At 47.3% G+C, this 23,513-nt stretch overlaps 1 protein-coding gene across 3 annotated transcripts in view; it reads left to right on the forward strand.

Moving 5' to 3' along the window:
- The window catches only part of uba2 (ubiquitin-like modifier activating enzyme 2), a 59,980-nt gene that overhangs the window by 31,576 nt on the left and 4,891 nt on the right, over positions 1 to 23,513 (forward strand). Inside the window, exons 11-17 of one of the 3 annotated variants that reach the window (XM_038806204.1) lie at positions 6,397 to 6,490; positions 10,546 to 10,658; positions 11,799 to 11,954; positions 14,211 to 14,307; positions 16,657 to 16,762; positions 17,194 to 17,330; positions 22,850 to 22,904. In XM_038806204.1, the coding sequence (XP_038662132.1) occupies positions 6,397 to 6,490; positions 10,546 to 10,658; positions 11,799 to 11,954; positions 14,211 to 14,307; positions 16,657 to 16,762; positions 17,194 to 17,330; positions 22,850 to 22,904 (758 nt within the window). The remainder of the gene's footprint in view (positions 1 to 6,396; positions 6,491 to 10,545; positions 10,659 to 11,798; positions 11,955 to 14,210; positions 14,308 to 16,656; positions 16,763 to 17,193; positions 17,331 to 22,849; positions 22,905 to 23,513) is intronic. The other 2 variants (XM_038806205.1, XM_038806203.1) reach the window with 2 other exon arrangements.

Here is a 23,513-nt window from a genome sequence, read left to right on the forward strand (position 1 = left end):
ACACTCTGAGCCGGTAAACCCTGGATGTTTACACCATGCCAATTCTCGCTACACCATGTCAGACTCGCTCTTCTCCAGTCAAATCTAAGGCACCGTTCAGACCCCTCCAACACCATAAAGTAAACCATTTTTCACAAGAGAACCCCACCGACAAGGACAAGAAGAATCATCAACTCAAAGTCCTTTCTGACGCCTCTGCAACCTGGATAAAGAAAGGAAACCCCAGAGAAAGAGGATTAGCCAATAAACGCCAAACCAAATCTCGCAACGGACACTTTTGCAATAAAGATACCAGGGATAGAACAGCATAACCTCATTAGACTCAGGGCACTGCCTCCCCAGGGGAGCCCAGGCCTCAAAAAGGAGGAAAGTCTGGAAGTCCCGATAAAAGACCATTTGGGGGAGGGTGGGGAAGGACTCCAGCAACACTAAACTGAAGCACTCAGACACACACTCCGGCCTTGCAGCCAACATCTGCATCCCCTGGGGAACCAAAACTCAAGAAGGAGAGCCATCCAGGAGCCCCTGGAGAACGGGACATCCGGGGTGTGATCTACTCCCCTGCTCAACATACCCTCCACCTGACTCGGGTAAACATCTACTCTACTACTCTAACCTACTCAATAAAGTGAACACTGTCACTACTCATGAAGCCAAGGCCAACTGAGTAAATGATAGATATCCAAGGATTAACTGACCAAGCCTGGGTGTGCACCAGTAAATATTTCCCCCAACTCCAACAACACCAGAGGTGAAAACCACAGCAAAAAATAGGAAACCAGTCTTTTCCAGGATTCAAGATCTGCCTTTGTCGGAGACCAGCAAGGATTCCATAATCAAGAAGTAACAAAAGTCCAAAAGAAAAAAAGCACTAATAATTTTAACGGGGCGTTTTATCGCCCACAATGAGGACATATATGGGCAAACACCCTTGTTTGGATAAAAGGCAATACCACAAAATCGGGGATATAATCACAAGGGAGTAGAGTTCAGGCTTATTGATGAACGGCAGGATAATATAACCATCCACACAGCCTGGAAAGACCAAAACCATGACCGGATTGTCAAGCAGCATCCAGGATCCATCCAGACTTTTACCGTGTACCTCCGCCATGTTGTTGGCCCGAAGCCACGGTGAAGAGTAACCTAGACCCCGGAGCATGACAAAGACCAGTCGTGTCCAACCCTTCTCGACAAACATCGGGGACAAGACAACGTAAGACCAGTGGCTGGAGTCCACGACCGACCCCAGGTCTTGATGACCGGATACAAATTTGCTCCAATGAATTAGAAACGCCCAACCTTCAAATCGAGATTGTGAAGCCACATCAGCTAGTTCCCGCATTCGGCCAGGAATTCATCCCTAGCTCCCCTCGGGGGATTGGGCGCAAGGATGCCCCTTATCTGGCCCCATTTCCCCAAATTAACCAAGATGTTCAACATATCATGCAGCAAGATTTCTAAGGACTGAAAATGACCTCCCACCAAAGAAACTGCCCTCAACTGATGGGACCCTCCTCCGCTTCACCCATTCTCTTTAGGATATCTCTCTGTTCATCAGTGTGAGCTCCAATCATAGAATCCCTTCAGTGCAGAAGGAGGCCATTCGCCGAAAGAGCACCCTACCTAGGCCCAATCCCCCATAACCCTACCTAACCTTTAGTCATGAAGGGGCAATTTAGCACAGCCAATCCACTTAACCTGCACATCATTGGACTGTGGGAGGAAACCGGAACACCCGGAGGAAACCCACGCACACACGGGGAGAACGTGCACAGACAGTGACCCAAGGTCGGAATCGAACCCTGGTCCATGCCGCTGTGAGGCAACAGTGCTAACCACTTTGCCACCGTGCCACTCTAATCTGTGGTAGAAAAGGGACATTGATCATGGATCATCAGGATCAACTAATTGAGTTGTGCACCAGGTTAAAAAATAGGATTAAAAGATGAGCAGCTTTCCGCATGCCGACATCACGTGATGCCCCCAGGTGGTGAAGTTTAAGAGGAACTTCAAGAATGGAGTGAGAGGCAGAGGAGGGACAGAGACTGAATTATTTGCCAGTACTGATGGGGTGTAGGCCTAGCCGCACAAGACACTGAAGTCAGAATAACACATCTGTGGAGGCAAAGCTTCCGAAACTATTTTCCAGTGGACATCTGTTTTCCACATGTGGAACTTATCGTGATGCCAGCAAACCCAGATCAGCGATAAACTTATCGTGATGCCAGCAAACCCAGATCAGCGATAAACTTATCGTGATGCCAGCAAACCCAGATCAGCGATAAACTTATCGTGATGCCAGCAAACCCAGATCAGCGATAAACTTATCGTGAAGCCAGCAAACCCAGATCAGCGATAAACTTATCGTGAAGCCAGCAAACCCAGATCATCGATAAACTTATCGTGATGCCAGCAAACCCAGATCAGCGATAAACTTATCGTGATGCCAGCAAACCCAGATCAGCGATAAACTTATCGTGATGCCAGCAAACGCAGATCAGCGATAAACTTATCGTGATGCCAGCAAACCCAGATCAGCGATAAACTTATCGTGATGCCAGCAAACCCAGATCAGCGATAAACTTATCGTGATGCCAGCAAACCCAGATCAGCGATAAACTTATCGTGAAGCCAGCAAACCCAGATCAGCGATAAACTTATCGTGATGCCAGCAAACCCAGATCAGCGATGAACTTATCGTGATGCCAGAAAACTCAGATCAGCGATAAACTTATTGTGATGCCAGCAAACCCAGATCAGCGATAAACTTATTGTGATGCCAGCAAACTCAGAACAGCGATAAAGCTGCAAATTCACATTTAGTAAATACTTAAAATTCAATATTACAGGTCAAAAGAAATATCCTAGAAATATGAACATTTGTCTTTTTAAAGTACTTTGTGAAAATGTTATTTCGTGTGCTCTTGGAGGTTTCAGCCAAGCACTCTATATTCTCTGGTGACAGAAAACTTACTCATTCAATGCCCCTTCTTCCCAACCCCCTCTCTCTCCCCTACCCCCACATCCCCAGGAGAAGCAGAGCTGCCAGGCCTGGGGGAGGGGGTAAGGAAACTGCAACAGGCAGACAGGAGCAGAAAAATATTGAAGTTTGAGGCTGCTCTGACCTTCCCGGCTCAGCCTCCCAGCGTTTACCGCACTCGGGACGCAGTCAGTCTCTGCCTGTGCCGAGGCAGCACACAAACAGCCCACACCTGCTTGCTGCTCGCTCCCAGAAGTATTGACTGCTTTGAGCTCACCCTGGGGGGGGGGGGGGGGGGGGGGGGGGGGGTTGCTGATGGATGATTTCAGGGTGCTACCACTCAGCGGGAGGAGAGCAGGTTGCTGGTAATTCTAACAAAGTTTTTTGAAAAGAACGCAATCAGGAGCCAGGATGACTGTTGCATGGTCAAAAGTGATAGAACCGTGGAAGATGTTTTCACAGTACTTAATTGCGCTGTTAATGTAAGTCTACTTGTGGCAATAATAAAGATTATTATTGAGATATTTGTCTTTTTATAAATTTAGAGTGCCCAATTATTTTTTCCCCAAATAAGAGGCAATTTAGTAAGGCCAATCCACCTAACCTGCGCGTCTGTTTGAGTTGTGGGGGTGAGACCCACACAGACATGGGAAGAATGTGCAAACTCCATAGGGACGGTGAGCCAGGGTCCGGATCGAACCCGGGTCCTCGGAGCCGTGAGGCAGCAGTGCTAGCCACCGTGCCGCCCTTGGTAAGATATTTGTGGCGGCAATTTGCATTTACGTAACAGGTTTCATGTAGCAAAATGTTTCAAGACACTTCACAGGAGTGTCTTGAAACAAAATTTGACATCAAGGTACATAATGCATTATTAGCTTTTACCAAAAGCTTGGTAAAAGAATTACTTTTACAGAGCATCTTAAAGGAGGAGATAGGTGGAGAGGTTTAGGGACAGAATTTCCGAACTTGTTAACTTTTGGCTCATGTAGCTGAAGGCATGCCACCTGAGGTGCAGCGATGAGATTCGGAGATGCTCAGGGTAGAATTGGTCGAGCTCAGATATGAAGATTATGAGGTTGGTGAAAATTGCAAAAATAGGAATGAGGCCATGGAGAGATTTGAATACATGGATGAGAATTTTGAAATTGAGAGAGTGCCAGGTCATGAGCAAACATCATGGAGTAATTACTATGCAGGAGGAGGCCTTTTTCCCATCAGGTCCATGCTAGCTCTCTGTGCAGCAATCCAGTCAGTCCCATTCCCCTGCTTTACCCCGTATCACTGCAAGTTTATTTCTTTCAACTCCCATCCAATTTCCTTTGAAATCATTTGAGTGTTTCAATTTCCTCCACGTTCCAAGACACCGAGTTTCAGGTCATTACCACTTGTTGTTTTGAAAAGTTCTTCCTCACACCCGCCTTGTCTCTTGCCCAAAACCCTAAATCTGTGTCCCCCTCGTCCTTATACCATCAGCCAGTGGAAACAGCTTTTCTTTATTTACCTTATCTAAACCTGCCAGAATCGCTACAGCTCTATCAAATCTCTCCTCGATCTCCTTCAATCCTAGGAGAACAACACCAGCTTCTCCAGACTAAAGACTGCAGAAGGAAGCCATTCGGCCCATCAAGTCTGCACCGACCGTCTGAAGGAGTACCCTACCTAGACCCACTCTCCCACCCTATCATCATAACCCTGTCAAACCTATACACCTTTGGACTGTGGTAGGAAACCGGAGCACCTGGGGGAAACCTACAGACATGGAGAGAATGCAAACTCCTCATAGTCACCCAAGGCTGGAATCGAACCCAGATCCCTGGCACTGTGAGGCAGCAGTGCTAACCATTTCTGGAACCATTCTAATACATCTCCTTTGCATCCTCTCAAGGACCTTCACATCTTCCTAAAGTGTGGCGACCAGAACTGGACACAATTCTCAGCTTTATAAAAGGCCAGCATAACCTCCCTGCTTTTATACTTGGTGCATCTGTTTATGAAACCCAAACCGCACTCTCTCGGTATATCCTACCTTCAGAGCTGGATGCACGCCATGTCCCTCTGTCCCTGCACATTCTGTACAACTGTCATTATATTGCTTCTATCTGTCTCTTCTGTCAAAATCCATCACCTCACACTTCTCTGTAATGAATTCCATCTGCCAGATATCTGCCCATTCTCCTAGCCTCCATGTCTTGTTGTGGTCGATGATAATCACCCACACTGTTTGTCACTCCTCCAAGTTTGTTATCATTAGGGCAGCACGGTGGCCTAGTGGTTAGCACAACCGCCTCACGGCGCTGAGGTCCCAGGTTCGATCCCGGCTCTGGGTCACTGTCCGTGTGGCGTTTGCACATTCTCCCCGTGTCTGCGTGGGTTTCGCCCCCACAACCCAAAAATGTGCAGAGTAGGTGGATTGGCCACGCAAAATTGCCCCTTAATTGGAAAAAATAATTGGGTAATCTAAATTTTAAAAAACAAAGTTTGTTATCATTGACAAATATTGACATTTATTCTGTGTTCCAATATCCAAGCAATTTACATGTATCAAAAAAAAGCAGTAGCCCCAGCACTGACCCATGGGGAACACCATTGTCCACCATCCCCCACCCTGTCTGAAAAATAACCATTTACCACAACGCGCTGTTTTCTGCCCTTGAACAATTTTTGCATCTAAGTTTACACTGACCCTCATTTCATTAGCCATGGTCTGTTAGTCAGCCTTTGATGTTGTACTTTGTTAGATGGTTATTCAAGCATTTATGTAGACAGCATACATTGCATTGCCTTCATGATCCATCACTGTTACTTCAACAAAACATTCCATTAGATTAGTCAAGCACAATCTGCCTTTTACAAATCCGCACTGGCTCTCCTTAATTAACTCGAATCTCTCCCAAGTGCCTGTTGATTTTTTTTTTAACCCGATTATTGTTTCTAAAACCTTACCCACCATTGATCGGGGTGAAGAGTGAGCGGGACTTGATGTGATTTAGAATGGGTTTTGGATGAGCTCGGGTTTGCCGATGGTGCAAGGAGTCCAGTCCGGGGAGCATCAGAATAGTGGTGTGTAAAGTTGAAAAATAGGCATGGAGGAGGGACAGTGTTGCATCTATATTTATTTCACATGCTCACGCACAGATTCCCTCTCCCAAGGGTGGTGAATCTGTGGAATTCACTACCCCAGAGTGCGGTGGATGCCGGGACTTTGAGTACATTTAAGGAACAGATTTTTAATTAATGGGGGTTGAAGGATTTCGGAGAACGGGCAGGAAAGTGGAGTTGAGGCTGAGAGGAGATCAGCCAGGATTGTATTGAGCGGTTCGAGGGGCCGAATGGCCTACTCCTTGTTTTTATGTTCGGAAGATTCATTCAGATAATGTGCAATTTAGTTTGTTTCCCTCATTGACTGTTTGCAGGATGATGTCCCCGCCATGAATTTTGTGACTGCAGCTTCCAACCTGCGGATGCACATCTTCAGCATGAATATGAAGAGCAAGTTCGATGTGAAATGTAAGGTTTGCATGTTTAAGTCTCGTTGAAAAGATGCTGAAGCAAGGTCGGTTGAATCAGACTCTGTATTGCTCATACACTTTTGTCTTCACTAGCCAGGAACACTGGCTGACATTTCTCTGCCTTGCCGAATTGCTGAAGTTTATTATTGCAGCTGTTACCCGGTTCTTGAGTCCTCCAGCAAAGGAGCCCTGGCTGCGAGCGACACATTCAGCACAGACCAGGAATTGAACCTGACACCGGTCTTGGGTGCTTCATATCTGTGACACTGGGAAATTTGTTGTAATCTTTAATCCTTTGGTATTGACCGATGTTTAGTCATTTCGCAGCTCTCCGACCCATTTCCACACTGCCTGAAAGCGTGTATGGGACGTAGAACTTAAGGAGTGAGCAGATTGTAAGTACAGTGGTGTTAGTATGGATGGCCCTTCCAGCAGATAGTCCTGATGAATCAACTCGAGTTTCTATCATTACGAGCAAAATACTATGGATGCTGGAATTCTGAAACAAAAACAGAAAATGCTGGAAACACGCAGCAGGTTTGACAGCATCTGAAAAGAGAAAAACAGAGTTAATATTTCAATTCAAGGACATTTAATCAGAAACCATTTATATCGTGCCTCTTGTGTCCTCTCGATCATCCCAAAACACTTTACAGCCAGTTAATTATATATTTTTTATAAATCTAGATTCATTTTTTCCAATTCATTTTTTTTCCAATTAAGGGGCAATTTAGCATGGCCAATTCACCTAGCCTGCACATCTTTGTGTTGTTGGGGCGAAACCCACGCAACCATGCGGAGAATGTGCAAACTCCACACGGACAGTGACCCAGAGCCAGAATCGAACCTGGGACCTCGGCGCCGTGAGGGAGCAGGGCTAACCCACTGCGCCACCATGCTGCCCTCAGTTAATTATTTTTTAACTGTTTTAAAAACAAACACTGAATTATTTTCACTCATGACAAATATACAATTCAGCTGTTTTAGTAATGTTAGTTTAAGTATTTATCAGGCTTCATTAGTTGATATTTAGTTGGGTTGGCACGAAGAGGTATTGGATCGTGCAATCTTTTGCAATGGAATTATGTTGTGCATCTTCTGGCTCTTTGGAAGGACTGTTAAATTAGTACCCAATTGAAATTGGTTTTAGAAGCTCGGGTTTGTTAGTCCTGTCTCTCCCTCCTCTCTGTCTGCAGTCACCCCGTACGGTAATGGACTTTAGGTGAGGACTGGATAGGGCTCCACCTCCAGCCATGCCAAACTGGGTAACGCTTGCCTGAATCAGTAGTTTGTCAGTTCAAGCCCTATTCCAGAAGGTTCAGCACAGAATTCAGATTTTGTGTCTCAGTGCAGTACCCAGGAGCTGTCACAGGTGTCGGCATTTAGATAAGGCTGCCTTCGGGTAAAATATTCCATGGCAGCGTTCAGAGGAGAACAGAGTCCCTGACGACTTCCTCAGTAGTTCAATGTTTATCCTACAAGCAACATCTGAATTAGATTAATTGATCTTTATCACATTGCTTGTGATCTAATATTGTCTGCTGTATTTCCTCCAATGTAACAGTGAATAAACTTCAAAAGTATTTCACTGATTGGAAACTGCTTTGGGATCTCCTGCTGGCCAGGAAAGTCGCTATAGAAATGCAAGTTTGTCGTCTTGCATTCACACATGAAAAATGGCTGCTTGGTCAATTGTTTGTGGTTCAGTAAGTAGTCTCTACCTTGCAGCGCTGCCAGCTAGCACGGATTTCCCGTATTTCATACAGCTTGAATACTGCAATATGATTTCTCGAGTTGAAATACAAAATCTACTGCATCCCTTGAATAAATCCCACACGCCGTAGTTAAGGAGAGTAATTTAAGCGAGAGGGGTTTTTTTTAGGGGGAAGAAAATAATTATTAAGAGGGAGCTCCTCTTATCTGCTGACAGCTTCATTTTCTCCAAAGAAGTCGATAAACGGTTGTCACCTCTGGGCAAACCCTCGCATCAATCCTCTCAGGCCGAACTTGACCTTCTCAAGCCTGAGAAAACCGGCCATGCAGTACAACCCGTTATTGGGATTTTAAAAATCACGTCTGATGTGTTAGGCAGATTGGTTCGATGTGGACTTCACTCGATGCAGGGAAGCTAGAAACAGACGTCTAACACTGGAGAAGATCCAACACTGTTTTATTGAACTATAGAACTGATAAACATATTCAGCTGTGGGTTGACACTATACTGATCTGACTGGAGACCTTGTAGTAGCCTGGCCAGACCTACTAGCTACCACATGGTGTTTGCACTGGCTAGCTCGTGGACTCTGACTGTCTCAGTAGCTGGATCCCGAGAGAGCGGGAAACCTCGTGCCCTCTGGCTTTATAGTGGTAGTGTCCTGTCTGGTGATTGGCTGCTGTGTTCTGTGTGCTTACTGGTCATCCTGTGTGTCAATCACTGCCTGTCTGCATCTCATTATATACATGAGTGGATGTTATGACAACGTCGAGGGTCGACTACACAATCACACATGTAAACTATCTATGTCATCAAAACCCTGTACAGCATTGGAAATTGTGTGGTGTGATGTGATGCAATTTTTAAATGTTTGCTAGTTGTTCGGGAGAAGTTCCATTGTGCTCTCTGGGATTCAGGAATCCATCCGTAATCATTTAAAAACACATAAATGGGTAATTTAAACCCTGCTGCATTGTCCTCTGTGCAGTATTATAGAACTTTTCATTATTAAATTTACTGAATGTTTGAAACTTAATTTGAAAACATCCACTCGTGATGATACACATCTATGCAACAGCGTTAGATTTGCATTTTCCATTCGTGTTTTAGAGTTGTGAAATCAAGGCGTAAAGCCCTTCAGAATGATGGGCGTTTTTTCTTTGAAACGAAAATACCGATTTTGCTGCCAAAATAGTGATTTCTGTTGGAAAAGGCTGGAAGCTCTGACCTGGAGGACAGAGGGAGGAAGTACAAATACTTCAATACCATGGAGTGTCAGCAGGTGGCAGTGGTGGGCAGAAGAAGCAAATCACTTCACGGAAACACTGCGGACAAACCTTCAATCCACTGATTCACTGCAGTGGCTCTCATTGCAGGTGGCCAGCTGCAGCATGCCAGGGTGTTAGTAAAGTAAAAGTAAAGTCACCATTGTCCCAGACAACCATAGGCTGCTTTCCCCTTTGATTTAACCTGAGGATCACCACACCTCAGGCGAGGGGCACGGTTGAGAAGGCGGGGCCTTCATGAATAACCTCAGCCGGTACAGGAATTGAACCCACACTGCTGGCCTCGCTCTGCATCACAAACCAGCTGTCCAGCCAACTGAGCTAAACAGGCCCCTAACCTGGGAGTTAATGCCCGATGTAGAGAGACAATGTGAACAGGACCTGGATGCTGCAGGTGGCCTTGGCGATATCGATTAGGTGTGGGGAAAATCAAATTGGGCCCTGTGGAGAAGTGTGTGTTATGACAGGGACCAGGCTCAGTTAGAAAACCCTCCACAATTGGCTGGGCTGCTGGTACTTGGGCGGCATGACAGCACAGTGGTTAGCACAGCTGCCTCACAGCTCCAGGGACCCGGGTTCAATTCCGGCCTTGGGTGACTGTGTGGAGTCTGCACGTTCTCCCCGTGCCTGCGTGGGTTTCCTCCCACAGTCCAAAGATGTGCAGGTCAGGTGGATTGGTCGTGATAAATTGCCCTTTGTGTCCCAAAAGGTTAGGTGGGGTTACGGGGATAGGGTGGAGGTGTGGGGTAGGATAGGCTGCTCTGTCCTGGGGCCAGGGCAGACTCGATGTGCCGAATGGCCGCCTCCTGCACTGTAAATTCTATGATTGTACTCCTTGTCGATGAAACGTATTGGAGGACTCGTGTTCACAGTTGAAAGCCAGCAGAGAGAACAGCCTAGGGAGAAAACAGCTGAGGCAGGGAGTAACAAGTGAAACTTTGGACATTAAACAATCCAGGGTGTTGCATTGACCAAATATTTTTGTCTTCAAGGGTTGTTGGGCTGCACATAAAGTTTTCAACATTTCAATTAATTTGTATATCTTCTCCGCAGCCATGGCAGGAAACATCATTCCAGCGATTGCCACCACAAATGCAGTGATTGCCGGCTTGATTGTTTTGGAAGGTCTGAAGATTCTCTCCGGGAATCTGGAGCAGTGCAGGACAGTAAGTCTCTGGGACAAATCATGAACTGTGGGAGAAAGAGTGGGGAGAAACGCGCCCTAAGAGGGGGGGAGAAAGCTCAAGTTAATCAGGGCACTGCCCTGTGTATGTGGGCTCCTAGATCTTTGTTCTCCATAACTGGTGAATGAGAGAGGTTGATGTTGACACATAGTCAACTGTGTGTGTTGCTCATAATTGTCTCCTTGAGCCTGTCAGCTGCTGTCTCAATTCCTAATGCTGATATTGATTCAGTGGTGGGCTAGGTTTCTGAAACAGAAGGCTGTGGTTCAAGCCCCTCTCCAGGATTTTGCAGGATCTAGATTTGCACTCCAGTGCAGTGCTGAAGACAGTACTGCATTAATGACATTAAAACAAGCCTTCATTTACCTGCCCAGCAGTTCTGCCTTCAAGATGCCATGACGCTATTTGAAGAGTTCACCATGCCTTGATCAACACAAATTTCCAAACCAAGGTTAACTCGTCATGTGTCTCATGGTGGAATCTTGCTGTAGCTTAGTGGTTGCTGTGCTAGCCTCTGTTAGAATTAATTTCCAGGATTTGGGTGTTGCTGACAAGGCCAATGCTCCTAGCTGCCATTCATTTGTGCAGAATTTTATACAGTCGAGTGTCTTGCTGGGCTTCTACTGAGCACAGTTGAGAGTCAGCCCTGTTACTACACAATAAATAAATGTAGATAAAATGTTCTGAGATGTTTGCAGCTAGGGGCAGTATAACTAAAAAACGTGATGTTTGAAAAATATTGCTACTTTTTTTGGTGTTGCATCGACCCATCAGATTTAGTCCCAGGTCCCACGATTGGGCCACGATGGACAAGTGGAATTTGGCCAGTCTGGTGGAGAGGGTAACAGGGAATTTGAAGAGGTGGGATGCCCTCCCACTGTCCCTGGAGCAAAGAACAAATACTCATTTCAGGATGTAGGTGAACTCCAAAAAGTGGGAGGGAGCCCCGATTCTTTGGCCTTGTACCACTCAGCAGGGTTGGGTAAGGAGATAAATATTTACTGATAGAAATTAATTTCAATCTCTGAAAGATGGCTTGTGAATTTTCCAGTTCAGTATAACACGAACGAAGGCTTGTTCCATTTGAGCATGTTTTAACCATTGGCTTTTTTGTGTGTTTAGATCTTTTTGAACAAGCAGCCCAACCCTCGGAAAAAATTGTTGGTTCCGTGTACCCTGGATCCACCAAATCCCAGCTGCTACGTGTGCTCCATCAAGCCTGAAGTCACAGTCAAACTCAACACTCAGAAAGTCTCCATCCAAGTCTTGCAGGACCGGGTAAAACAATGTGTTTTATGAAAGTGTTCTAGGTTCAAGCTCCTTCATCAATGACCTTCCTTCCATCATAAGATCATAGACTTTTATACAGAAGGAGTCCATTCGGCCCAGCCCTTGGAAAGAGCACCCTACCCAAGCCCACACCTCCATCCTAACCCTGTAACCCCACCTACCCTTCTTTGGTCTCTTAAGGGCAATTTTGCATGGCCAATCCACCTAACCTGCACATCTTTGGACTGTGGGAGGAAACCCACACACACACGGGGAGAACGTGCAGACTACGCACAGACAGTGACCCAAGCTGGGAATCCAACCTGGGACCCTGGAGCTGTGAAGCAACTGTTCTAACCACTGGATAATATCCAGATTTGGACTGACAAATGACGAGTGCCAGGCAATAATTATCTCCAACAAGAGACATTCTAACCATTGCCGTTTGACATTCAATGGCATTAGCATCACTGAATCAACATCTTGGGGGTTACCATTGATCAGAAACTGAACTGGACTAGCCATATTAATACTGTAGCTATAAGAGCCATGTCAGAGTCTGGGAATCCTAGGGCGAGTAACTCACATTCTGACTCCCCAAAGCCTGTCCACCATCTGCAAGGCACAAGTAAAGGAGTGTGATGGAATACTCTCCACTTGCCTGGATGAGTGCAGCTCCAACACTCAAGAAGCTCAACACCATCCAGGACATCATATCCCTGTTGATTGCTCCCCCTACCACAAACATTCAAACCCTCCACCACTGATGCACAGGGGCAGCCGTGTGTACCATCTACAAGATGCACTGCAGTAACTCACCAAGGCTCCTTAAACAGCACCATCCAAACCCATGACCACGACCATCTAGAGGGACAAGGGCAGCAGATACCTGGGAACCCCACCACCTGGAGGTTCCCCTCCAAGTCACTCACCACCCTGACTGGGAAATATATCCCCGTTCCTTCACTGTCGCTGGGGCAAACTCTAGGAACTCACTCCCTAACAGTGCAGTAAATATAACAATGCCACAAAAACGGCACCAGTTCGCGAAGGCAGCTTGCCACCACCGTCTCGAGGGCAATTAGGAATGGGCAACAAATGCTGGTTCAGCCAGCGACACCCACATTCCATACAAAATTAATTTTTTTAAAAGAGCTCGATGGGAACCTGGCAATCCCATCACAATCTCAGCTTGAAAACAGAGTCTTGTGACATTTTCACCCCTTCTACCATTCTCACCCCACTCGTGTACTCCACGTTTCCCGACCGCTCTTCCCTGTTCTTCAATTCATTCTCCCTTGGGATGTGGGCGTGGCTTGCTCAACTATTTCAGAGGAACATTTAAGACAACCTCATTGCTGTGGGTCTGGTGTAGACCAGGCTGGGTAAGGAGGGCAGATTTCCTGCCCTAAAGACACGTTCGCGAACCAGATGGTGTTTTTACAGAAAGAAACTCTGACCCCCCACCCCCGACCCTTTATCTCTCTCTCTGACCCCCCTCTCTCTCTCTCTCTCACTCTGTCCCCCCCTCTATCTCTCTGACCCCCCCCTCTCTCTCTCTCACTCTGTCCCCCCTCTCTCTCTGTCTCTCTCTCTGACCCCCCTCTCTCTCTCTGTCTCTCCCTCTCTCTCTCTCTGACCCACCTCTCTCTCTCTCTCTCTCTACCCCCCCTATCGGCTCCTCTGACACCCCTCCTTCTCTCTCTCTCTCTCTTTTGGTACTCTCTCTCTCTGACCCCCCCTTCTCCCTCTCTCTCTCTGTCTCTCTCTCTCTCTGACCCACACTCCCTCTCCCTCTCTCTCTCTCTCTCTGACGCCCCCTCTCTCTCTCTGACCCCCCCCTCTCCCCCTTCTCTCTCTCTGACCCCCCCTCTCTCTCTCTCTCTCTCTCTCTCTCTCTCTCTCTCTCTCTGACCCCCCCCCCCTTCTCTCTCTCTGACCCCCCCCCCTCTCTCTCTCTCTGCCCCCCTCTCTCACACTCTCTGACCCCTTTGTCTCTCTCTCTGACCACCCCCCACCTTTCTCTCTGACCCCCCCCCCCCCTTTTCTCTCTGACCACCCCCCTCTCTCTCTTTGACACCCCTCTCACTGACCCCCCCTCTCTCTGGACCTCCCGTCCTCTCTCTGACCCCTTTTCCATGCGCTTCAGGACTTGGTGCTATTTCATCTCACTGAAGTATATCTGCATTGTGAGTTATCTGGCGTGGAGCTGCAAGTTCTGTGATAATCTCTACGCTTCAGTCCACTCTTCTGTTTTTGCTTCAGATTTTGAAGGATAAATTTGGGATGGTGGCTCCGGATGTGCAGATAGAAGATGGCAAGGGAACAATCCTCATCTCCTCGGAAGAGGGAGAAACAGATGGTACAGAACATTTTTATTTTTAGCCCCCTTCCCACACTAAGTGCACCTGGCTGAGGAACTCTGAGTTCTGCTCTCTCCCCTCTGGACCAGAAATCCAGGGAGAGCTCCCCTCATCTTCAGAATAGTGCATTGGGATCTTTTGCATCCACCTCGCCCCTGAAAGTCTGCCCAGCAGTGCAGCACTGCCGTGATGCTGGACAGGGATTGTCAGCCTGCATTGTGCTCAAGTCACTGAAGCGAGACTTGAACCCACAAACCTTGTGACTCACATGAGAGTGCTACTGACTTTGAAGGTGACTTGATGGGTCAGTGCTTTGCTGCTGTGCTGTGCATAGATCTTTAAAATGCCACGAACAAGTGCAGAAGGTAATGAAGAAGGCTAATGGAATGCTGGCTGTCCAGCTAGAGGGCTGGAGTATAAGGACACTGAAGTTATGCTGCAGCTTTACAAAACACTGATTAGACCCCACCCGGAGCACTGTTGGCAGATCTGGGCACCACACCTTAGGAAGGATATTTTGGCCGTGGTTTTCAAAAATTATACCTGGACTACAGAGGTTGAGTTACGAGGAGAGATTATAATAATTAGGCCTGTATTCCCCAGAATTTAGAAGGTATGGGGTTGATCTGATCAAAACTTTCAAGATAGTAACAGGAAAAGACAGGGTAGATAAAGATAAACTGTTTCCACTGGTTGGAGATTCTAGAACTAGGAGACATAGTCTAAAAATTACGGCCCGACCGTTCAGGAGAGGTGTTAGGAATCAGTTCCACACACAAAAGGTGGTAGAGGTTTGGAGCTCTCTCCCACAAACAGCAGACGCTAGATCAGTGGTTAATTTTAAAGGTATTAAGAAATATGGGCCAACGGATATGGAGTAGGCCACAGATTAGCCATGACCTTATTGAATGGCAGAGCAGGCTTGAGGGGCTGAATGGGCTACCCCTGTTCCTATGTCGCACTATGTGCAAGATCTGAGAATTTTTTTTAAAAATAATTTTTATTCAAATTTTCACAAAATATCAACAACAGAAAATACTAAGAACAGAAAGAACAACCCCCCCCACCCCCCCCATGTATACAAAAAAGAAGAAATAAATTAACTCACGTCATTAGCAAAGAACAAATATACACGTACCTTCAGCCCAAAACAATGAGATGGCTCTCCCCCCCGGGTTGCTGCTGCTGTTGGCATTTTTCTACTGTTCTGCCAGGAAATATAGGAATGGTTGCCACCTCCTGAAGAACCCCTGCACTGATCACCTTAGGGCAAATTTCACCCTCTCCAATTTAATAAATCCCGCCATATCGTTGACCCAGGCCTCCATGCTTGGGGGTCTCGCATCCTTCCACTGAAGAAGAATCCTCCGCCGGGCTGCTAGGGACGCAAAGGCCAGAACACCGGCCTCTTTCGCCTCCTGCACTCCCGGCTCCACTGCAACCCCAAATATTGCGAGTCCCCAGCCTGGATTGACCCTGGATCCCTTCCAAAATTCCCCCAGCGCTGGGCATGCCCAGAACATGTGGACATGGTTTGCTGGGCTCCCTGAGCACCTAATACACCTGTCCTCACTCCCAAAAAGCCGGCTCATCCTTGTCCCGGTCATGTGAGCCATATGCAGCACCTTAAACAGTATGAGGCTAAGCCTAGCACAAGAAGAGGAGGAGTTCACCCTTCCTAGGGCGTCCGCCCACATCCCCTCCTCAATCTCCTCACCCAGCTCCTCCTCCCATTTACCCTTCAGCTCCTCCACCGAGGCCTCATCTACCTCCTGCATCACTTGGTATGTTGCCGAGATCCTTCCCTCTCCAACCCACACCCCAGAGAGTACCCTGTCCTGGACCCCATGCAGCGGCAGCAGAGGGAACTCCACCACCTGCCGCCTGACAAATCCCCTTACCTGCATGTACCTAAAGGTGTTCCCCGGGGGAGCCCAAACTTCCCTTCCAGCTCACCCAGGCTCGCAAACATCCCGTCTACAAACATGTCCCTTAACCTCCTAACACCTGCCCAGTGCCAATTCAGGAATCCGCCATCAAATCTCCCCGGGACAAACCGGTGGTTCCCCGTATCGGGGACCCCATCGAGACCCCCACCTCCCCCCTGTGCCGTCTCCATTGCCCCCAAATTTTGATGGTAGCCGCCACCACCGGCCTCGTGGTATACCTCATTGGAGGGAGCGGCAGCGGTGCCGTTACCAGCGCCTCCAGGCTCGTGCCCCCACAGGACGTGCAAGATCTGAGAATTGTTGGTGGGATATCACACATGAAGGCCAGGGACTGGGGAGTTTGAAGGCCAGTGACTGGGGATTTTGTGTTGACCTGTTTTTTTTTATTGTCTCTCCCAGCAAACAACAACAAGAACCTGTCTGAGTTTGGGATCTGCAATGGAAGCCGACTCCAAGTGGATGATTTCTTACAAGACTACACTTTGACTGTAACCCTCCTGCATAGGTAAGAAACCAGCCCGTGCCCCGTCACAACACCTTTGCGGATGTAAGTGTTGTGATACTCTACTGTTTTCTGGGGTACAGTTGTCTGGCTGCTGGTTGCACTCTGGTACCTTATCTAGCTGAGTTGGGATTGAGTGCAACATATTTGACTGCACGTAGAAGCCACCGTGAAGTGTTGTCTGTCATTTCTAGCATCTGCACAGCAGCCTTTCCAATTAAAGAGATGGATTCATGGTTCTTGAGGCTGAGCATTGAGAAACTTGGCGCAGGTCAAGCGTTGACCTTGGCCCCTTCCAGGTGTATACCCCTTGCTAACACACAGGGCAGTACATTTACAAGGGGGCAGTGGGGTGTCAGACATTTATATTTCTCTGTTTGTAATGGATCCTGTGGGCTGCTGAGTGTCTTATGTGTTGCAATGGTCAATTGCAGTGAAGATCTGGAGAAGGACATAGAGTTCGAGGTTGTTGGAGACGCCCCCGAGAAAGCTCCTCTTAAACCGAGTGAGGAAGATGGCAAGGCCATAACCAACGGCAGCGACGATGGAGCACAACCATCCACATCTAAAGGTAATGGCTTCCCGTGCCTACCCTTCTCCTGTTTCCCTTGTCCTATACCAGATCAGCTAATGGAAGATGCTATATAAATGCAATACTTTCTATTGCACTGGTTTAAATTTGACCCTCTTGCTTTCAATGGCTTATTTTTTAAAAATACATTTTTGGGATGAATGTCGCTGGCTAGGCCAGCACTTATTGCCCATCTCTAATTACCCCTGAGAAGGGGTGGTGAACCACGGCATTCACAGTGCTGTTAGGTAGGGAGTTCTGCGATTCCGACCCAGAAACAGTGATGGAATGATAATATAGTTTGAAGACCGAATGGTGTGTGTCAAATGGAGAGTATGTCATCACCCTCTTTCCTTGGCCCTTGTAGATGGTGGAGAGGCTTTAAGGAATCGGGAGGTGAGCCACTCACCACAGAATACCCAGCCTCTGACCTGTTTTTGTAGACAGAGTATTTGTGTGGCTGATAGTTCAGTTTCTGATCAATTGCAAGATGCTGATGGGGTCTCAGCGATGGTAATACCATTAATGCCATTAAATGTCATGGGTCGATGGTTAGGCTCTCTCTTGTTAGAGATCGTCATTGCCTGGTGCTGGTGGGCTGTGAATTGTACCACTTTTCGGCTCAATGTTGTTAATGGATTAAATTAGGACCGGCAGTGTCACTTGGACTCAGGCGGTCACCATAATCTCAGCACAAGTTCTCACAAAATCAGCGCATCCCAAAGTGCTTTCTGACCAATGAAATTATTTTGAAGTGTTGTCACTGTTACAAGATAGGAAATGTGGTTATTCAAAATCATGGGGGGTCTGGACAGAGGGGAAACACTGAAAAAAAGGATCGTGAACCAGAGGGCAGGAATTAAAGGTAATTGGCAAATGAAGCAATAACAGCACGAGAGTTGTTAGAATCATGAATGCACTGCCTGAGTATGTGGTGAAGGCAGGGTCAATCAGGCATTGGATCATCATCTGAAAATAAAATGTGTGCGGGGTTACAGGGCAAAGATGGGTGTGGGTGGAGTGGCATAGGTGAATTGTTCCTTCAGAGAGCCAGCACCATCACAGCCTTAATGGCTTCCTGTATTACTGTATAACCATTTTATGATTCTGTGAAATGTAAGAAGTCTTACAACACCAGGTTAAAGTCCAACAGGTTTGTTTCAAATCACTCGCTTCCGGAGGGGGGGGGGACTGCTGAGGTGATTCCCGACTGGACATTCCTGCCTGGCTATTGTCGCGCGATGTCCATTCATCCGTTGGCGCAGCGTCTGCATGGTGTCGCCAATGTGAAATGTGGCAACCAATATGTGCACAGCTCCCACAAGTCGCATAAGAACATAGAAAAATAGGAACAGAAATAGACCATTCAGCCACTGCTCCACCATTCAAGAGGATCATGGCTGATCGAATTGTAGCCTCAACTATATTTTACTGCCTGTGCCCATAGAACTTGTAGATGAGAAATCTTTCCTCTCAGCCTTGAATATATTCAATGACCCAGCCTCCACTGTTGTCTGGGGTAGAGAATCCCAAACATTAACAATACAATACATGTGATTCCTGTACGAGGGCACCTGTATTCCTCTGTCCTGCTGCTTTCTGCAGCCTCTCTCCATTTTAATGATATTCTGCTTTTCTATTCTTCCCACCAAAGTGGACAACCTCACATTTTCCCACATTATGCACTATCTGCCAAATGTTTGCCCCCTCACTAACCTATCTTGCAGTCTTTGTCTCAACCACTAAAAACTTTCTTTTTATTGTCGGGAATTCTGACTATCTCCTTTATCCATTCATCTAAGGCATTAATATAGATTGAGGCCCCAGCACTGCTCCCTGCGGCATTCCAGTATTTGCGGTTTGTCATCTGCAAAATTACACATTTATCCTGACTTTTGTGTTCTGTCCGTTAGCCAACCCTCTATCCATGCTGATAACAACATGAGTTCTTATGTTTTGGAGTGACCTTTTATGGGGCACATCTTTAAAAACCTTTTGAAAATCCCAGTGCAATACATCTACTGGTTCCCCTTCATCCACCCTGTCTGTTACATTCTCAAAGAGCTTACAGTTTGTCAAACATGATTTCCTTTTCATAAAACCATGCTGATTGTGCCTGATTGTATTATGATTTACTAAATGCCAGGAGCTGGTTAGAGGGATTGGCCACATGCAGTCGGGGAAGGCGCCGGGACCGGATGGGTTCCCGGTTGAATTTTATAAAAAATATGCGGACCTGTTGGGCCCCCTGTTGGTTCGGACCTTTAACGAGGCATGGGAAGGGGGAGTTTTGCCCCCGACGATCTCACGGGCGCTGATTTCCCTGATCCTGAAGCGAGATAAGGGCCCCTTGCAGTGTGGATCATATAGGCCAATTTCACTGTTGAATGTGGATGCTAAGTTGCTGGCGAAGATCTTGGCCACTAGAATAGAGGACTGTGTGCCGGGGGTGATACATGAAGATCAGACTGGTTTTGTGAAGGGGAGGCAGCTGAACACTAACGTGCAAAGGCTGCTAAATGTGATAATGATGCCAGCAGCAGGAGGCGAGGCGGAGATTGTGGTGGCATTAGATGCGGAGAAGGCCTTTGATAGGGTTGAGTGGGGGTACTTGTGGGAGGTGTTAGAGAGGTTCGGGTTTGGGGAGGGGTTTATTAAATGGGTGAGGTTGCTGTACGAGGCCCCGATGGCGAGTGTAGCGACAAATGGGAGGAGGTCCGAGTACTTCAGGCTCTACCGTGGGACGAGGCAGGGGTGCCCCCTGTCCGCCTTGCTTTTTGCGTTGGCAATTGAGCCTCTGGCCATGGCACTCAGGGAGTCGGGTAGGTGGAGGGGTTTGGTGCGAGGTGGGGAGGAGCACCGAGTGTCGCTTTATGCAGATGACTTGCTGCTGTATGTAGCAGACCCGGTGGGGGGAATGCCGGAGGTGATGGAGATTCTTGCTGAGTTTGGGAGTTTCTTGGGCTACAAGTTGAACCTGGGCAAGAGCGAGCTGTTTGTTGTACGCCCGGGAGATCAGGAGGAGGGGGTTGGTAGGCTCCCGCTAAAAAGGGCAGTGAGGAGTTTTAGGTACCTGGGGGTTCAGGTGGCTAGGAGTTGGGGGACTTTGCATAAGCTTAATTTTACTAGGTTGGTGGAGCAGATAGAGGAGGAGTTTAAAAGGTGGGACATGCTGTCGTTGGCGGGTAGAGTCCAGTCCGTTAAAATGACGGTGCTCCCAAAGATTTTGTTTTTGCTCCAGTGCCTCCCCATTTTTATTCCGAGGGCCTTTTTTAGGAGGGTGAACAGCAGCATTCTGGGATTTGTTTGGGCGCACGGGACTCCGAGGGTAAGGAGGGTCTTTTTGGAGCGGGGCAGGGATAGAGGGGGGCTGGCGCTGCCCAACCTCTCTGGGTACTATTGGGCGGCTAATGTCTTGATGGTACGCAAGTGGGTAATGGATGGGGAGGGGGCAGCATGGAAACGGATGGAGATGACATCCTGTGGAGGCACAAGCCTGAAGGCACTGGTAACGGTGCCGTTGCCGCTCCCTCCAACGAGGTACACTACTGGCCCGGTGGTGGCGGCTACCCTCAAGATTTGGGGGCAGTGGAGGCGACACGGGGGGAAGTGGGGGGCTCGGTGGAGGCCCCGCTGCGGGGGGGAACCACCGGTTTGTCCCAGGGAACATTGATGGCGGGTTCCTGGGGTGGCACAGGGTGGGCATAAGGAAGTTGGGAGACCTGTTCATAGATGGGAGGTTTGCAAGCCTGGGTGAGCTGGAGGAGAAGTATGAGCTCCCCCCAGGGAATATGTTCAGGTACCTTCAGGTCAAGGCGTTTGCTAGGCAGCAGGTGGAGGGGTTCCCTTCGCTGCCCCCGCGGGGGGTAAGGGATAGGGTGCTTTCGGGGGGGATGGGAAGGTGTCTGACATCTACCAGGTGATGCAGGAGGTGGAGGAGGTGTAGGTAGAGGAGCTGAAAGCTAAGTGGGAAGTGGAGCTGGGGGAGCAGATTGAGGAGGGGACATAGGCGAACGCCCTGGAGAGGGTGAACTCCTCCTCTTCATGTGCGAGGCTTAGCCTCATCCAGTTCAAGGTACTGCACAAGGCTCATATGTCCGGGACGAGAATGAGCAGGTTTTTGGGGGGTGAGGACAGGTGCATTAGGTGTTCGGGGAGCCCAGCGAACCATGTCCATATGTTTTGGGCATGCCCGGCACTGGGGGAATTCTGGCAGGGGGTGGCGAGGACGGTGTCGAGGGTGGTAGGGTCCAGGGTCAAAGGGGGGGATTTCGGGGGGCATTGTTTATGTTAATTTAATTTATTTTAAATTTATTTTGTTGTTCATTGGGTTTGGGGGGGGTGGGGGGGTTCGTGATATGCGTTGTTACGGGACCGGGGGGTGTTTATCATTGTTATTATTATTGTTCTGTTATGCATTTTCAAAAAATTTCAATAAAACTTTTTTTTTTTTTTAAATGATTTACTAAATGCCCTGCTGCTACTTTAATAATGGATTCCAGCATTTTCCCAACAGCCGATGTTCAACTAACTGGCCTAGTTTCTGACTTTCTAATCCCCTCCTTTCTTGATTAGGGGCATTAAATTTACAGCCTTCTAATCTGCCTGGACTTTTACAAAATCTAGGGAATATCGGAAGTTCACAACCAATGTATCCACTGTCTCTCTGGACCCGTAAAATTCTATGTAAGCTATCGCGTTACTGGGAACTTGTCAGCCTTTAGCCCCATTAATATTCCTATTACTTCTTCTCTAGTGATCGTGATATTTTCAAGTTTTCCCCTTTTTAGATCTTCTGTTATTATTGGGATGGTTTAGTGTCTTCTGTGGTAAAGACGGAAAATATTTGTCCAAAGTCTCTGCCGCTGTTTCCATGTCTCCATTAATTGCCCAGTTCCATAAGGGACCAATGTTTAATTTAGCAAATCTTTTTTTTCTATACTTGCTGAAGCTCTCTAGTCTGTTTTGAAGACGACTAGTTGCAGACCCACGTTTTCCACCCTCAAACTGAATTGTAGCATGTTATGATCACTTCATGAGAGGATCCTTCACTATTTGATCATTTATCCTGCCTCATAACACATTACCTGCACATTTCCTGGTTAATTCCACAATGTATTGCTCTAAGAAATACACTCTATAAAATTGTTCTTGAGACTACCTTTGCCAATTTGATTTGCCTGATCAAAATGAAGATTGAAGTCTAACCTAGTCTGTAATTAGCAGTAATTGGAAAGTACTGAGTAGGTAGGCTAAATCTCTTTCTTACTTGTGGAGTAGACTGGTAAACACACACTACTGTGAGAGCTGAGTAGTTAATTAGCTAACTGGTTGAAATTGGGTTTTCTATCCCCAGTTTGGTTTACTTTAAGTTCAGGGGTCTTTAGTGCAGCTACGGCAAACTGGTACAGCTGAGGAAACGGAGTGCAAACCTGAGAGTTTGGTGAGGGGGGGAGTTTGTTGAGTGGGGGCAGGAGGTGTTTGCTTCCTTTTTCTTTTTCTGCCTTTATCACCCGTAGGAATTGGTTCTTACTCTACTGCAGGGAAAGGAGCTAGCTGTTTGGTGGATACCTGGTAAGTGGTTAAGGTCCATTCTATTCCTAGTAAACAAACTGGTGGTAAAGTTTTTTTTATATGCAAGTTTATTAATACATTAAGAGTACCCAATTCTTTTTTTTTTCCAATTAAGGAGCAATTTAGCATGGCTAATTCACCTACCCTGCACATCTTTGGGTTGTGGGGGTGAGATCCACACAACTGGTGGTAAAGATTATAAAATATATAAAAAGGCAGCATAAATAAGTGCATAATATAATGAAGTAATTGAAACACATTAGGGATGGAAGGACAGGTGAAGTGTCAAGGCTGCAGCACATGGGAGCTCCTGGATACCATTGTGATGAGTAAAATAGTAATATGGACAACGAGGGGCAGAGAATGGCAGGGAGGGATAGAGGGGAAAAAACAATGCATTAGCAATCATGACTGGGCTTTGCAAGATTACAAAGACAAAACTAAAGGCTCTCTCTGAAGGTGCGTGGCATTCGTAACAAAGTAAACAAATTGATGGTGTACATTGAAGTAAATAAATATGATCTGATAGCCATTACGGAGACATGGCTGCAGAATGACACGGAAGTGGTCCTGAATATTGAGGGATATGTGACTAGGAAGCTAGGTGAA

The sequence above is a fragment of the Scyliorhinus canicula genome, chromosome 9 (assembly GCF_902713615.1).
Source record: "Scyliorhinus canicula chromosome 9, sScyCan1.1, whole genome shotgun sequence".
In the NCBI taxonomy this organism is placed as follows: domain Eukaryota; kingdom Metazoa; phylum Chordata; class Chondrichthyes; order Carcharhiniformes; family Scyliorhinidae; genus Scyliorhinus; species Scyliorhinus canicula.